This window comes from Calypte anna, chromosome 2 (genome assembly GCF_003957555.1).
Source record: "Calypte anna isolate BGI_N300 chromosome 2, bCalAnn1_v1.p, whole genome shotgun sequence".
In the NCBI taxonomy this organism is placed as follows: Eukaryota; Metazoa; Chordata; class Aves; order Apodiformes; family Trochilidae; genus Calypte; species Calypte anna.
In genome coordinates, this window is record NC_044245.1 from 59,328,530 (window position 1) to 59,345,070 (window position 16,541).

General features: G+C 39.8%; 1 protein-coding gene across 5 annotated transcripts in view; it reads right to left on the reverse strand.

Moving 5' to 3' along the window:
* The window catches only part of SLC66A2 (solute carrier family 66 member 2), a 49,657-nt gene that overhangs the window by 19,562 nt on the left and 13,554 nt on the right, over positions 1-16,541 (reverse strand). For 4 of the 5 annotated variants that reach the window (XM_030446028.1, XM_030446027.1, XM_030446026.1 and 1 more), the window contains 2 exons: positions 14,000-14,053; positions 3-219 (listed from right to left, as the gene is read on the reverse strand). In XM_030446028.1, coding sequence (XP_030301888.1) covers positions 3-219; positions 14,000-14,053 — 271 coding nt within the window. The remainder of the gene's footprint in view (positions 1-2; positions 220-13,999; positions 14,054-16,541) is intronic. The other variant, XM_030446029.1, reaches the window with a different exon arrangement.

A 16,541-nucleotide genomic window follows, 5' to 3' on the forward strand; every position in this document is an offset into this window, starting at 1 on the left:
ACCTCATTCCTTCTGTGGACTTATTGCGGTAGTTCCGGTAGAGCTGGGGAACACCTAACATAGCCTCAGTGAACACTGCCAGGAAGCCCAGTGTCTCCACAAAGAGAAAGGAGTCAAGCCACAGGTAAGTAATGTAACCAGTCACACCAGTGAAGAGCAGGACACACTGCACGTAGTCTGTAAACTTGCTCCAGTGCCAAAAATAGTTCAAGTCAAAATCTGCAAGAGAATAGGAACAGAAGAAGAATAAAATATATTATACCAACAAAACTCTTGGCTAATCGGAGTGGAATTGAGAGCTGGGACGTGTAAGGGCATCACTGACAGATTTTTGGGGTTGGGGAAGGTGAGAAATGAGGAAAAAAACAAGCAACAAAACCAACAACAACAAAACCAAGAAAAATAAAATATAAGAGTCCTGATTTGGAAAACATTTTTGATGGGGGTGTTTGATGGAGAAAAAAAAAAAAACTAAGACTTGCAAACTACCAAAACATTTACAAAGATTACTTTTAAAGAGAAAGCATTTATCTACAGCTAACACATATTAAGCACTGTGGATATGACTCTAGCAGACTTAGTAGGAAGCACTTCACAAAAAACATCACAATAGTAAGGAAAAGTCCCAAAGTACATCAATGCAAGTGCTGTCTCTCTCAGGTCATTATCTTTACCTTCCAACTGCCTCAACCCAAGCTGCTTAGAAGGTCACCTAAGTCCACAGCTCTGTTCCCTGGTGCAATGCAGCCGCCTGTGGTGAAGGCCAAAGCTTCCATATGCAACAAGTACAGCTTTACTGAGATAAGTGCAAGACTGTCACAAACCCCCCCTGGAACACCACCTCCCACAGACATCACCATTTTTTCATTCCGAGAGTAAAATGCACTTTGCTTTTGCCTTTGCCAGTCCACAGGGTGAATAATAACAACTCTGAAACAACTTTTCAATAGTAGGTGCTATTCCTGTCTTCCTTTCTTAAAAACATTTGAAGTTAGAAATACCCATCTCAGACCAACTGGATTCTGTTAATTATCATGATGCTGAATTGTACTTTTAAAAGCCCAAACACTGGCACCTCACTAGAAGATGTCTGTAGCTGCCTCCTGAGCAGCAGTAAAGAATGCTAGAGAAAGAAGTTCTGCTGCTAACTCAGGCAAGGAAGACAGCAACCTCCACTGACACAAACCCAGTGAAATGGGAACCTGTACAGGTTCTTACCTGCCTAACATGGCAAATAATAGCTTCATTTTCTGCATCTCTTAACACTTTTATATCATTATCACTCTTCATTAACCGGTCTCCCCTTCTTAATATTTGGCAAACCCGTGCCTCGAGACAACTTCTGATTCATTTACTTTGCCACTCGAAGAGGAAGGTAGAGCTGTCCAGGAGCCATACCCAATCTTTTTGTCATCCACTGTCATCCATCACCCAGAAATTCATTAAATAACCTGTGGCAAAGCCACTGTCAATGTAACATTGACTTTCAGTATTTTATGGCAGTGACCCCTCACCCTCAGAATTCAGGATTCACTAGACTAAATAAAAGGTAGACGTATTGCTGGCACAGCACATGCAGCATGTGAGCATCATGCATTTCTGGAGCTTTCTGAAGGCTTTCCTTTTTGGAGATAAAGGAAGAACAAAACATAATTAAACAAAAAAAAAAAAAAAAAAAAAACAAGGCACGTGACAACCATAGTGGCACAAAAAATCATTATCTATTATAATGTTTCTTTACTGCATTTCCTTTACTGCATTTCCTAGAGGGGGGCACCCACCAAAAATCTCTGACAACATCAAAGTAATAAGAGACACCCAAAACTCCCATTTGTTTTACTTTGCCTTTACTTTTACTTTACTTTACTTTTGCCTTTACTATATCTGCTAACAGAAAATAGCAAGAGGCATAACAAAGTAAATTTGTACTAAATTTGCCACCTTTATGAGCAATATCAAGCAAATAGCCTGATCCAATACAACAAGTATGACACTACACAACAGTTATTTTAGCAAGAGATGCTCTCTGGGACAGAGGCATTTGGGCTTACAATAGAGAAAGAATAATGAACATCAGAAGATGGAGAGAAAGATAAAAGCTATTAAGGCTATTTAAAAGAGAAACCTCCATTCTGGAAAAGGACAGCTACTGATGGCTTTTAAGTTAAGATGTAACTGCTACTTTTATCAGATTAAGTGTTGATTCTGAGATATTTTTATGCAGCCTGGATGCTAAACTTGCAAGGGTGATTCAACTTTGATACAGTGTTCAACAGCTTCTGCCTTAGACCAGTATCTGAAAACTAGCAACTGCTGTCAGCCACAAGAAAGAACACACTCTTCCAGACAGTTCCAGCCCCCTAAGAGAACCTCTTGCTTCTCAAGAGAGCTATATAGTCATTACATCTCAAATTCTGCACCCGACAGCATTAGTCTGGATATGGTTGCTGTGCTGCCTTGGGCATGCAGAAGGACCCTTGGCCCTTCACTCATTTAACTCTCCTACCAGCTGCCAGGACTGCCTTCTATATAATGCATTTCTTCTTCTGCATTCTCCACATGTTCAAAGGTCCTTTTTTAAACACCTATCCCTGTACACTAAATCCTTATTTCCCCAAGATCTTTTTCATAATAGAAATGAAAGAACTACATCTACACATGGGTGTAGAAATTTCAGAAGTTCATAAACAAAAAAAGTCAATGTTCACACAGCTACCATGAGGCCACCCATGCAAACACTCCAAACATGCAGTTACCTCCTGCCTATGCCAGCTGCTCATGTGTGTATTCCATGCTGCTCCACTGAAGTCCAGTTCCATTCACATAAGTACTAATGTCCCTAAACCTAGTTTTAGGTAGCTGAGAGATCTGGTAATGACTATAATTTACTCACTGTCTTTTGTATGAAAATCTTAAGTATAGTTTCATTATAACAACATACACAGATAAGAAAACTATTACACAATCAGGATTTCAACTGAAGAAGGAGAGCTAACTACTTGCATAGGAAAAAGACTGAGAGTCTCTTTTGCTCAAAACTGTCATGGTGCCAGACAGTCCTCATCTCACAGCACTAGGTTACAAATCATTTCTAGTTTCTGCTACAAATTTTACTTGGTAATGTTTTCCTGAAAAGAAGAAAGAAAGGCAAAATGAGATAACAACAATTATAAGAAACTTGTAAGAAGGCTTGTAAGAAGAGCCTAACTGAAAACATCTGAATTATCTTAAAATCAACCCAATACACAATCACTAGTTGCTGTGCTTAACAGATGTATTTTTGAAATACAGAAGTCTATTTTAGGACACTACACATCACCAAACTTCATTACCAGCTACTTTCAGGAAGAAGGAAAAGAATGATTATCATAGTTTGAGTGGACCAGGGTAATTTTTGGTATCAGTAAAAGGAACTAAAGAAGTTAGTAGAAGTTAGAACCCTGAAGGATCCAAGAGGGCCAGAACACAGAGGGTCAATATTCCCTTCCCAGTTCTTGCCCACACTCTATAACCGGCAGCTCCACTCTCTTTCTTCTGCTCCTTGCTTTGCTGCTGTTCCCCTGAGCTCCTTTACCATGATCCTCACTCTTCAGAATCCACATCTGTTGGGTGCTGGGAAGAGCTGTGGACCCCTCCTGAGTTGTCCCTGGTGCAAGGGGACGCAGGCACAGCTGCCTGTGCTATCAGGCACAAAAAAAAGAGCACAATGACTAAAGTATATATATATTAAAAAAAATAAATTTAGAGAACAGCATGCAGACCCTTCATATGGGTCCTCGTTTCTCTGCCTTTAATTGAACTGCTAAACTGGTTTCCCATATTGGCTTCTTTTTAACCAATGATGAAGGTTATTTTCTCTACCAAATACTTTCAAAAATTCAGAGGGAAAAATAAGTACATACTCATCACTTCAAGGTTTGGAAATAAACTGAAACTCATTATTCTAATTTACTCCTTTCTCAAGAGGGTCCAAACACAGTTTTGTAATAGGAGCTATTTACTTTCAAAGAAACAAAATGTTGTTTGTACTGAGTATTGTGAAAGGTATTTGCAAAATAAACACATCCACAAACTAGTCCCATACCCCTCCGTTACAGAGCAGTCTGTAGCCACAACTGCCCCAAGACAGATAGAAAACACCAATCAGTGCCCTGGGACGTGTCATCTGAAGCACAGACCTGAAGAAAATTATAAATATTACTGCAAACATTATTGATGCTCAAGGAAAATTACAACTTACAAGAAATAATACTGGCATTTTTGTCACCTCTCTCTCGGCAGGCATCACCCCTTTTCTTTATAAGGACAAAACAAGAAATCTCACTGCACACCACTTCATTTCCATCAAACATCTTAAAATCTGTCAAAGTTAAACCCAGATGTCTATCTTTCTAGCCCCTGAAATGGAAAGGCACTGCTTGCACAACTCAATCCATTTCCTAGCTCCCCATCCTGCACAGAGAAGAGTTCATGAAACAAGTTTGTAACCATACTCAGTTGAGGCCGTTCAAATGGCCTTCCAATCATTAACATCCTGGATAGATATGAACTGATATTACAGAAGTGAAGGGTACTGTACCTTATTACCCATGCCTGAGCTCTTAATTCATTCAGAGAGTTTCATTTTTTAACACATTAATCCATTGCTAGATGAGAGATTACACTGAGAGATCCTACTGATGCTGGGGGAAGGAGCAGCTCTTTTTTGCACTGACTGGAGAAAAGTCTACACAGCTTGAGGATGAAGAAAGATGATACTAAATTACATCCTCTGGAAGGCACATTCATGTCAGATGCAAAAAATATAAAGTGGGCAGAGACAGCATTGCAAAAAACTATGGTTAGCAGTAGTCAGGCTGAAATATGAGTAGAAAATTCAAAATTCTAGTGTGGGACAGATGCCAAGTGACACATGGAAGAGTCCATAGTATGAGCTTTCACTTAAGGATGACACAGAAGTCCAGCTAGTAACATTATTTTTAGTCAAGAAGCATTTCATACCAAGTCAGCTACCAAGTAAGTTCCTTTTGGGAAAGCAGAAGCAAAGACATCCTAAAAATTTACTGTACCTTTCAATTTTTCTTGCTAGTTCCACCTCATTTTGCCTCTTGACTTTTCTAATTCTGTACCTACATCTTTGTGCTACATTCACTTTATAGTTGTCTTTAGTCATATGATCCAGTTCCCACTTCTTGTTTGGTTTCTTCTTGCATTTGAAGTCAATTAAGAGCTTGCAATTTACATTTCCTGCGTGCAATGCAGGAGCCCTTTGAACCCTTTAACCATGAAAATAATCTCTTTCCTTCTTAAAATGGCTACTGGTTTCATTTTACTGTGCTTCCCCTGTTCCTTATAAACATCATCAATTTATAGCCATTCTTCCAAACCACTTCTGTATGAAGTGGTTTGAACCTCGTGTATGAAAAAAAAGTTCACCAACACATTTTAAGAACACGCAACACAGTCTCTACTCCTAAGTGCTTTTATAAACAGATGCCTGGGTAGTTAAACCTCCTTTCCCCCAGTTAACAGCTAAGTCTTGTTCTTTTTGACTGCTGTTCAAAGAACCTCCAGTTTTCATCATCTATCTCTGTACCTGCCCACTTGACACAAGTGGCCCTCTCACAGCCTGCTTTTGCACAAGATCAAAGGAGTTCAGCCTAAGCAGTCAAATTTCCAACACCACCCTTTGCAACACTGGAATTCAAAATCTGAGGGCTTAGATGCTGTGAAAGAGCCTGATAATGGTAATTTGGCCAACCTGGAACTGTTACAAAATGCAGTCATGGCTGGAAAGTATTTCAGGTTATTATCTATGGTCTGTTTACTGTAAAACGTCCACACTGTTGGAAAATACAGGAGCTGGAACCTACAAATGCCTTCCCTGCTTCTGGGTATTACTCATTTGGCTATGGTGCAGCAGGCTTCCCTCACTTGCTCTTTTGCAAGAAGCTGGTGATCTCTGCTTTACAGCAGAGCTCTGAGCAGCAGCCTCTCCTCATTCCAGCCTAGCAACAAGGACAACTCTTTTCACAGCTGGAAGACACAGACTTGTATCTCCAGCCTGACAACAGAAATGAACTTCAACCTCTCATCCCCCTAGTGAATGCTTTAAGCTACGCACAAGGGACTGCACTCAACTATAGCATCTTAAAGAGAGAAATTCTGCCACGTCCTCTGAAGAGGAAGTGTGAGGCATCTGCAGCAGATGGTGGAGGCCAGGCAGTGGGTTCCAAAAAGGAGACTTTTTCACTTGCCATCTGCCAGCTGCAGCACATCATCAGGCATTTTGCCCAGGCATTACTCTGTCTCCCTGGCAATCCTGTTTTCAGATGTCTCAGGCAGCACCAGGATTACAAAGAATCACTGAATGGTTCTGGTTGGAAGGGACCTTAAAGATCATTTAATTCCAATCTCCCTGCATAAGCAGTGACACCTCCCACTAGATCAGGTTGCTCCAAGCCTCATCCAACCTGGCCTTTAACAGTTCCAGGGATGGAGTATCCACAGCTGATCTGGACAACCTGTTCCCATGTCTTGCCACCCCCACACTAAGAATTTCTTCCTAATATCTAACTTAAGTTTACCTTCTTCCAGCTTAAAACCATTACACCTTGTCCTACACACCCTTGTAAAAAAGGTTTTGTTTACAGACCATTGCAAAAAGTCCCTCCCCAGCTTTCCTGTAGGCTTCCTTCAGTTACTGGAAGGCTGCTATATGGTCTCCTCGGAGCCTTCTCTTCTCCAGGCTGAACAACTCCAACTCTTTCAGACTGTTTTCATAGCAGAGGTGCTCCTGCCCTCTGATCATATTTGTGGCATTCCTCTGGACTCACTCCAAGAGCTCCATCTCCTTCCTGTGCTGGGGGTTCCAGAACTGAAAAGAGTCCTCCAGGTAGGGTCTCATGAGAGTGGAGCAGAGGGGGAGAATCACCTCCCTGGCCACACTTCTTTTGATGCAGCCCAGGATACAATTGGCTTTCTGGGCTGCAAGTTGCACCAGCTCATGTTGATCTTCTCATCAACCAAAATCCCCAAGTCCTTCTCCTCAAAGCTGTTCTCAATCCATTCTCTGCCCATCCATCTCTCTGTGCCCAGAAGCACACTGGAGACTCCAACTTCTGAGCAGCTCCCAGCCAGCCAAGTGGGTTTCTCCAGTCCTCTCTTCCAAAATTCCTGCATACCCCACAGGGCACCCAGGAAATAACTGGGGTGACAAGGGCAGAAAGGCTCAGCTTGACTCTTACTGGCTGATCCATAACTGCTCTCTTTTGTCAACTAAATTTCCAGCTAAGCACTTTGCTCTTTCCTCCCAGAAAGAAGGAACAAAGCAGCAATAGAGACAGTGAGAACTGATACAGTTAGATTTTATTTCTTAAGAATGGATAGAAATTTACAAAATGTTGTGTGAAGCCAGCATTTTTTAGACTCACAGGGTCTGAAAAAGGACTTATGTTTCACCCTTGGTACGAAAGAAATGAGACCTTAGCACCAAAAGCTTATAACTCTGATCCACAATGCTCTTCTTTCAGAAAAAATTAAGAAATCAACCATCTTGCACTGTCTCCATAAAGATGCTAATATTGCTGTTCCCCATCTCTATACCTTCTGGCCTGTGACCTGCATCTCTGTATTTTTAAGTATCTGCACAGCCATGTCACCAAAATACATGAGCATTTCTCCATGTGCCTTTACCTTACAATATTCCTGTCAATGGGCTACCATCATTTGGCCTTCACATTGGATAATATCAACACATGGTCATTTCTTCCTCTATAGCATGTCTAAGATGGGAGAAAAATATTCCAGAGGGACCTGAACTTTCTGGAAGTATCACCCCAGACTGCACTAAACTGTTATTTAATGAAATATTTTTTACATCCTGTGGCCCACACAGTGCCTTTCCTTGGCCACATCTAGACTGATATCAGAGTTTCAATAGAGCCAGTCCTCTTAGTATTTGACTCTCACTTACGCCCTAGAGCAAAATTCTTTAGTTAATGAAAAGTAGCCAACAGATTTTGATGTGAGAGGAAAAAAAAAAAAATCAAACCTTAACTGCAGAGAAGAAGGCTAGAGGCCTATCCCAAATAAACCTTAAATACAAAGAACCTTTGATTTTAGAAGCTCACAGGAGTTCTTGGCACTTCATGGAAGGCTGTTGAATTTTGGGTTCTTTCATCATGAGGAAGTTTATATGGCACTGGGTCTGCAGGCGACAGATGGAGTGCATCTGTCTCAAAGGGGGAAAAGGATCCTTGTACAAGAGTTGGCAGGGCTCACTGAAAGGGCTTTAAACTAGGCTCGAAGGGGGAAAGGGATAAAACCAGGCTTACTAGAGATGAGCCTAAGGATGGCCTTCAGTGCCATCCCACTCAAGGTGGGAAATGGTGATAAATCTGACAACAAAAGCACAGGGCTCACTAATAGGTTTGCAACCATGGAGATGGCTGAGAATGGACAGACACCAAAGGTAAAAACTAATTACTTGACTCCCTCTCTGAAATGCTTATACACCAATGCACAGAGTATGGGGAATAAGCAGGAGTAGTTGGAGATCTGTGTTAGGTTGCATGGCTGGGATATATTTGCAATCACTGAAATGTGGTAGGACAGCTCCTGTGACAGGAATGTTGTAATGGATGGCTATGGAATATTTAGGAAAGACAGACTAACAAGGTGGTGTTGGGCTTTGTGAGCACAACAGGAATGTACTCGGTTCTATCCAGGGGGTGAGGTAGAACAGGTTGAAAGCCTGTGGGTAAGAATTAAGGGACACGTAAATGGAAGTGAAACTTGTGTCTATTATAGACCACCAACCCATGAAGATGTGGATGAGGCCTTCTGCAGTCAGCTGGAAGTAGCCTCTAGATCACACTCCTTAATACTTACAAGTGATTACAATGACCCTGATATTTATTGGAAAGCCCACAGAGCTAAGTATATTCAGTCCAAAAACTTCTTGTAGTGCATTGATGACTTCTTGATGCAGGCAGAGGAGGAAACAACGAGGAGAGGTGCACTGCTGGACCTTGTATTATGAATAAAGGAGCTCTGGTTTGGGACACTAACACTGGGAACAGCTTTGGTGACAGTGATGACGACATGGTGGAGTTTAGTATTTTACAAGGATGAAGAAAGGCAATAAGTAGAATTACAACCCTGGGCTGCTGAGAGCTGCTTTTTCATATGGTTTAAATACATAAAGGTCTCAACTGAACAGCTCCTGCCAGTACATATAGCTGTTATTAACTGAACTTCCAGTTAATTAAATGGACTTCTGCTGGGCTAATTTTGTGCTCTTTAAAGATCTACTCACAGGAGTCCCATGGGCTTAAGACTCTGGGAGGAAAGGGAGCCTGAGACAGTTGGCCACTTTTTAAATACCACTTCTTTCAAGCCCAAGATAGGTGCATTCCTTTGAGTGGAAAATCAGGTAGAGATGGTAGAAGACCCACATGGATCAGCGAGGAGCTTCTGAATAAAGCCTTGTGGAAGAAAGAAATTTAGAGCTCAGGGACGAAGGGACTTGTCACTTGAGAGAACCATAGGGACATTGTCAGAGTATGTAGGGAAGGCAACAAGAAAGGCCACATCCCTCCTAGAACTAAAACTGGCAAAGGAAGTAAAAGGAAACAAGAAGAGCTCTCAAAGGAAAAACATACAACTTATGACCAGTTACACTGTGGGACAAAGTGATCGGTACTGGGACCAACGCTTCAACATATTTTATTACTATCATCGATGATGACAAGTTCATGCATGATACCAAATTCGGGTGAGTGTGTGTGAAACTCAGGGTCAGCATGGCTGCTGAAAGTGATCTTAGTCTGGAGATACAACCTGACAGGAATAGCCTGAAGTTCAGGGTTATCACACAGCTCGGAAGAAGTAACCTCACACTATAGTATGAGTGCAGGTGGCTGACTCTCTAGAAAGCAGCTTTGTAGACTACTGGAGAGTAGCCTGACAGACAATCTGAACACAAGTCAGCAGTGTGTCCTCATGGCAAAGGCAGCCAATAAATTACTGGGCTGTAACTGAATTGTAAATTGAGCAAATATGTGGCCACCAGATAGAGGAGAGTGTTTATTTCTCCCTACTCAATACCTGTAAGACTGTAACTGAAGTAATGTGTCCAGTTTTAGGCTCCCAAGTACATCACAGAATTGAAATACATACTGTAATGAGCCCAGTGGTTATCCACCAAGATGATTAAAGAGCAGAGGTACATGCTATACACGAAGAGTCCATGAAAACCAAGTTTGTTCAGCTTTAAGAAGCAAAGGCTTCTTGCTGCCTAGATTTATTTAAGGGGAGGGTTCCAAGAAGATGGAGGCAGGGTTTTCTTGAATGCACACAGTGAAGGACAGGAGGAAACGGACACGAGTTACAACACAGGGAAGTCCAATCAGATGGAAGAAAATCTTCATCACTATGAGGATGGTCACTCACCTGCACAAGGCCCAAGCAACCACACCTAATTGGATCAGCTTCAGGAAGAAAAATGTACTAAACAACCTCAGAGGTCCCCTCCAAGCCAAATTATTCTGTGACTTTGAAAAAAATCTCACCATTTGAATCTAGATGTGGCCAAGTGCATGACATCATGTGGCATGCTCAAGAATTGGGCAACTGCAAGAACTTCACACATCTACCCAAATGAAGCAACATCTTTGCTGCATGTGTTCTCTGATTTGCAGGATGAGTAAACAGTTGATTGTATTTGAACCTTTAGATGTTTCACTGCTGATGTTACTAAAGCAACTAATTATTCTGGCTCACACTACAAAGGGAAATGATTTTCCATAATATGCTTGTTCTCTATTTCTACAGTTACAACCATGGCCCTAGCAGCAAGATCAGTCTCTTCTCTCAGGTTCCACCTGAGTGGCTCAGCAGGCAAGATTTGGAAACCAAGAGCACCTTTGTGTGACTAGATGTTGCTATGAGCTGTCCTTCCTACAGTTAAAATACACACAGCATAAGCAAAATTGACATTTTACTCACAGGTTTCTTTCCCCACCTCACCACCAACTAGCAGCAATACTTGTGCCAGAAGTAATGTTTCTGCCACTGTACAGTTCTTCCAACATAACCTCTTTAAGTCATATTCTTTGCACAAGATCACAGCTGGGTGACAGGCCTCACTGGGAGTGCCAAAGGGCTGGGAAGAGGCAGTAGCAGTCAGTGCTCAGAACCCTGAGCAGCACATTTCAGAAATGAGCCTTTCCAACTGCGATACCTCTTGGCATTACTGCTCATGCCAAGCTGCAGAGCCACCATTATCTCCTCTCTTATCCCAGCGTTAAAGAACAGTTTCCCCTCAAATTAAGATAAAACTAGAATTTCCTGGTAGCAGGTATTTTTTATGTTCCCAGACAACTTTTTTTAATTTTATTTTTAATAGTGAGAGGCTGAGAGAACAACAGCTGCCCTCCTCCTTCCCAGCTCCCCCAACCACTGCAGTGCACTTAGTGCTGCATGGCAAAGCAAAGGCCTTCCCACTGCACAAGCCTCACTCACTGCACCCAACCTGCATCCATACCCTGCCTGTCCAGCCCCACCCAACCACATCTCCACCAGCTCCTTGTAGTAGGTAGGCCTTCTAGAAAGTCAGTTTTCAGAGTCACATGCCAAATGAAGCCTTCTTCAGACAACCTGTGGAAACAGTGGCATTAAGTGATTTGTTGGATTATCATCAAGAAAACGTACCTAAAAGCAACCCCAGGGAGCACAGCAGACGCTCAGTTCCTATTCTAAGAGAGGCATCAAGAAATGCCTTGATATTTTCCTAAAAAGTTGACCTGAAATGCATTAGACCAGTACATTTTTAAATTAGTAGTCAAACAGTTCTGCAACAAAATAGTTTTCATGGATGGCCAACCTTCAATTACAAATGCAATATACAAAGCATCTACTATGTAACCAGAAGAAGAAAGTAAAATAATGGTTTCTGAAGCCTGAACACGTATTGAAGACCATTTTTTACAACTTTGAATTAAACAGGGAAAATGAAAAAGCCAATCTGTTCTTCCAGAACAAAAGTTTAATCAAAACTCATTGAAAGACATTGTGAGAACACACTGCCACACAAAACTATGACAAACACTTCCCTTAGCTAACAGGTAAGTGAGCTTCCCCAGAGCTGTAGCAAGACACAGCACCAGCCCTCTGTAAACTGAAGTATGATTTATGCTGTGTCATAAAGCACCACACACCCCACTCTTTAAAACAGAATATTCTTCCACATACACACAAAAACCTCTAAACACCTCTCATTCATTTACACCAGTAAGAATTATCACATTTCAATAGACCTGCCCACTCCAGTCTATAAACTTCTGAGCAGTTACATAAGACTGTTCCTTGGTAATAATGTGATACATCCCATTTTGATGGGGAACTCCAAAATGAACTTCAAGTAACATTTACTAATCAAATGTTTCAGACTTAAATCAGTTTGCATTAAGACATATGGTGTTTCTTTTTATATAAACCTCAACTTTTTAACCAAATTACCAACCAAATTACTTTCTAAAAAAAAAAAAAAAAAAAATTGATATGAGTAAAAGGTGATACTAAGTTACTTATTTCTGTTTAATTTTCACCACTTCTAAGCACTACTAAGTAATCCACTCAACCAAAACTAGGAGCCCAGAGAGCTGTTTCTAGCACTGACACTGGAAAAAAAGCATTGCTGAATACTAGTAAAAAACAACAGGAAAGTTTACACTCCATTGGTTAGCGTGGCAAACCAGTGAGAATGACTACAAATGCAAACCAAAGATAAACAGAAAAACAAAATAGTTTGTTAGCAAGTCTAGAAAAAAAAATGTTTTGAAAACAAAAGGAAAAGATGCTTGTGAAGTACTGGTATTAGAGAAAAAAGGGCAAATTTTGCACCTAAATCTGAAAGGGGAGATCCAGAAGATAACTCATTAAAATAATGAGTAACCTTGACAGGAATGGTCTTCTGGCTTCAAGAAAGCACTCAGATTAATATTACTCTTTGGAAGTATTTTTCAGAGCTACTTCCAGTTTAAGTAACTTTGTGTGTTGACAAAAAACATAAGTAGAGCCTCTCCTTTTACACCAATATTATTATTTATTCTGTACTTTCTCAGCTGACCCCTTACTAACATGAGAATTGCAAAACAGCATTAAGTAGCATCAATGTAAGATTCTTAATCATTGCAATTGCAATCAGTCTAAAAGTTGACTTGGAGGAACTTCTGTCTCACTTGTTGAAATAACTTACTTAATGCAATATCCTGACTAATTTAAAATAAAATCACCATGGTGTGACTAAAACTGCCTTTCCAAAATATTTTGAGTTGACAATACTACAAAGCTGCTTTGCACCTAATATTTCCTCTTCCTTAGACAAATTAAAACACATAGATTCAAACTCTGAAACTGAAGATGGGAAGCTCTTACCTTAAGTGTTACTAGAACCCAAATTACAATTCTGAGGCTGCTCTAACGAAAAAGAACAAACCAGATGATTTCACAAAGATGCAGACAAATATTTTGCTTGGATACCAAGTGCTGTGGGAAACTTCTTATCTAGCACCCTGAACAATGCTGAAAGATACTCCTGTATTTTTTATAGTTTCCTCCAGAGTCAGAGCTGTAAGAGGGGGATAATGAGTCTGAAGACATGGATTCATTATCATGCAATATTTTACTTGTCTAGCTTGAGAAAGGAAAAAGAAAGGTGTCATTATGAGACATAAGGCTGTGAATTCAGCTTTCTTCAAAGAACTGAAATAGAGCAGAAAGCATCTTTTCCTCTATGAAAGTTAAAAGTGAGGAGAAAATTTAAAAAAAAGAAAAATTATGCATCAGGTTTTAGTATGTCAAGAAAAGTTAATACAAACATTCTCTGTAGAAATGAACATATGATAATTTCTAAAAATGGTTACAAATGTAGCAAAGCACATAATATGTAGCTGGGAAGACAACTTCATGCAGAATGGGTTTGTACAGTACATACCCAGAAAGGATCTCTTGGGAAATGCTTTGATTTCTTCATCCTTACCTTCTGCAGCTACATAAAAAAAACAGTTGAGGGAGAAGGGAAAAAAAAAAAAAAAAAAAAAGGAAGGAAAGACAAACAGACTTGTATGATTAAATGCAATAGTGGGTATTTTAGTTACACTTTAGTCAGTTAGTATATTTTGCTTATAAAAAAATAATAGCCAAAACATGCCAGAAATATTAGTCCCCATGCTTTTTATAAGGTTCCCACCCCATTATCTTAAAATAGGGTCAAGCAGTAGTAAGTCCCAGAACAGTCTTCATGCACAATCCATCAGCAATGTACCTAGGGAGACAAAGTGAAGGCTTAAAAATAGTGAAGCAGACAGCTTAATTCTTAGCTTTTTAGACTTTTCACAATATCAGAAGGCAAATTGTGCGTAGATATGGATATAAAAACAACTAAGACAATACAGTTGCCTTGCCTCCTGTGGAAAATGCTGTTCTAACAGTTTCAAAAAGTCTGAGCTTAAGCTAGTGGTATCAAGAACAGAGTAGATCCCATCTGCAACAATTCTTGCTGCATTTTTTTCACTATAGCATTCCTCTACCATTTGAACATGTATTATGCAAGAGTGCTTTCCACTGTCAAAAAAAAAAACCTCTTCAAGGGATTAGACTGCTATAATAAAAATTATAAAGCAGATTAAGACAACCAGCAGTTGGAAGGAATTAAAAACTGCATAACTGATCATATAAAATAATCTTTATATAAAAACACAAGAGCCCACTTAAGGAGCCTCGACTGTACTATAATACGAGACACCTAAGAGCCCATTTTTATCAAATGCTGTCCACTGACTTTCAGTATAATTAATATATTCAGGGCACCCAAAATCTGTTACAATGTCTTGGGCATATCTGAAATTGAGTGTTTGTTGGAGAAACTCATTCTGGCTTATCTGAGGAAAGAAAAAGAGGGTCTCTCATATGGTATCTGCCTCTCCAAGAATGTGAGAGGCTGCTCTGGCCTGCCAACATTTTCAAGAGTGACCAAATATTTCTATATGTCTGCATCTGTGACCACCTTGCTTCAGCCTCCTCTTGTCTTAAGTCAAGACAAGGCACACGCATGTTTTGCTTTTAAATACTGAGCTCTCTAAAATCCTAGCACCACTGTGCCCCAGCAGTACAACAGCACTTTGAAACAAAATAATGATAACAAAAGGAAATATCACTGAACCTTGACCAAGTAACACAACATTCATACATAGATACATACAGCTGCAGAGATACCAATTTAAAAGAGAGTAACGAATAAGGAGAGATATTCTTACAAAGAAAAAAAAAATGGTACCAGGAGATCTGCACTAAAGCAGTCAAGATGCAATTATGGTCATGTTAAATAAAGGATGAAAGATGAGGAGGTATTGTTCATGCCTGATTTTATCTGAGGATTCTTTCACATAGCTTTTGAAGTATTCATATGCTTGAGAGAACTGTTTTGTCACTGGAGGTTTTACAATCAAGTCAGGGTTTTTTCGTGGTTTTCTTGTTTTGATTTGGTTTGGGTTTTTGCCTAATACAGAACAGTTTAAAACAGACCATACAGTTCAAGTTTTTAAAATAATAAAGAGTTTGATATATAGAGAGGACTTCCTCTACCTTCAATCATTACACATAATCAAAGGATAATGTCTACCTATCCAGAAAAGGCAGCAGTAGCACAAGATGGGCTCCACCACTTGCCACTTACTTTCGCTTTGCGCGACTAAAAAGGGAGAGAGGTAAATTCCATAACTGAGAATTGCAACTGACAGGAAAAATAAAAGATTATTCAGGTCTTCCTAGTAAGTTGTCTATATACAGCCTACAAGAAATAATCAAGCATCATTGGAAAGAGTCTAGATAGACTGTATTTTTTATGCTATGACAGTTACCTGTAAGTGAAAGTGCAAGCCATTTTGTCTGAAAGGCTTTATGTCTATGTTCTGAATTGCTATTCACATGCATTTTAACTCAGTACCACCACAAAACAAGCTAGAGAATATAGAACAAGCTTGTCAGGATTCTGAGAGACTGCTCCTTAATGCTTGGAAAATGTTAATTAGTTATTACTATAAGTTTAACCAGTTATTAATTAAGGGACCTTCTCTGTGAGACTAATAAAAACAAAAGGAAAAAGGTTACACTCACATAGTTTGAAACATACTGGTAAACACACACTAATGTTTAGGGGAGGAATACTCCATTTAATAGTAATACAAGAAAACAGCAAACTCCCTGCCACTGAAACATTCTATTTTATCCACTTTCTAAATATTTTTAATTATTTGGTAGAAAAAAATCAGGGGGGGGATGGAAATTAAAGAAGAAAAATGTTTAAATTGAATACCAGCAACGTGAGAAATAATAAATTATATTACAATTTTTAAACTCTGTGCCTTACCCTCAGGTTTCTGCAAAGTTAATCAAAAACACTGACTTCAAACCTAGCTTCTCACTGCCCCAGTAAGCTATGAAGAAAGAAGATAAGTACACAGATTTATCTAGATCAC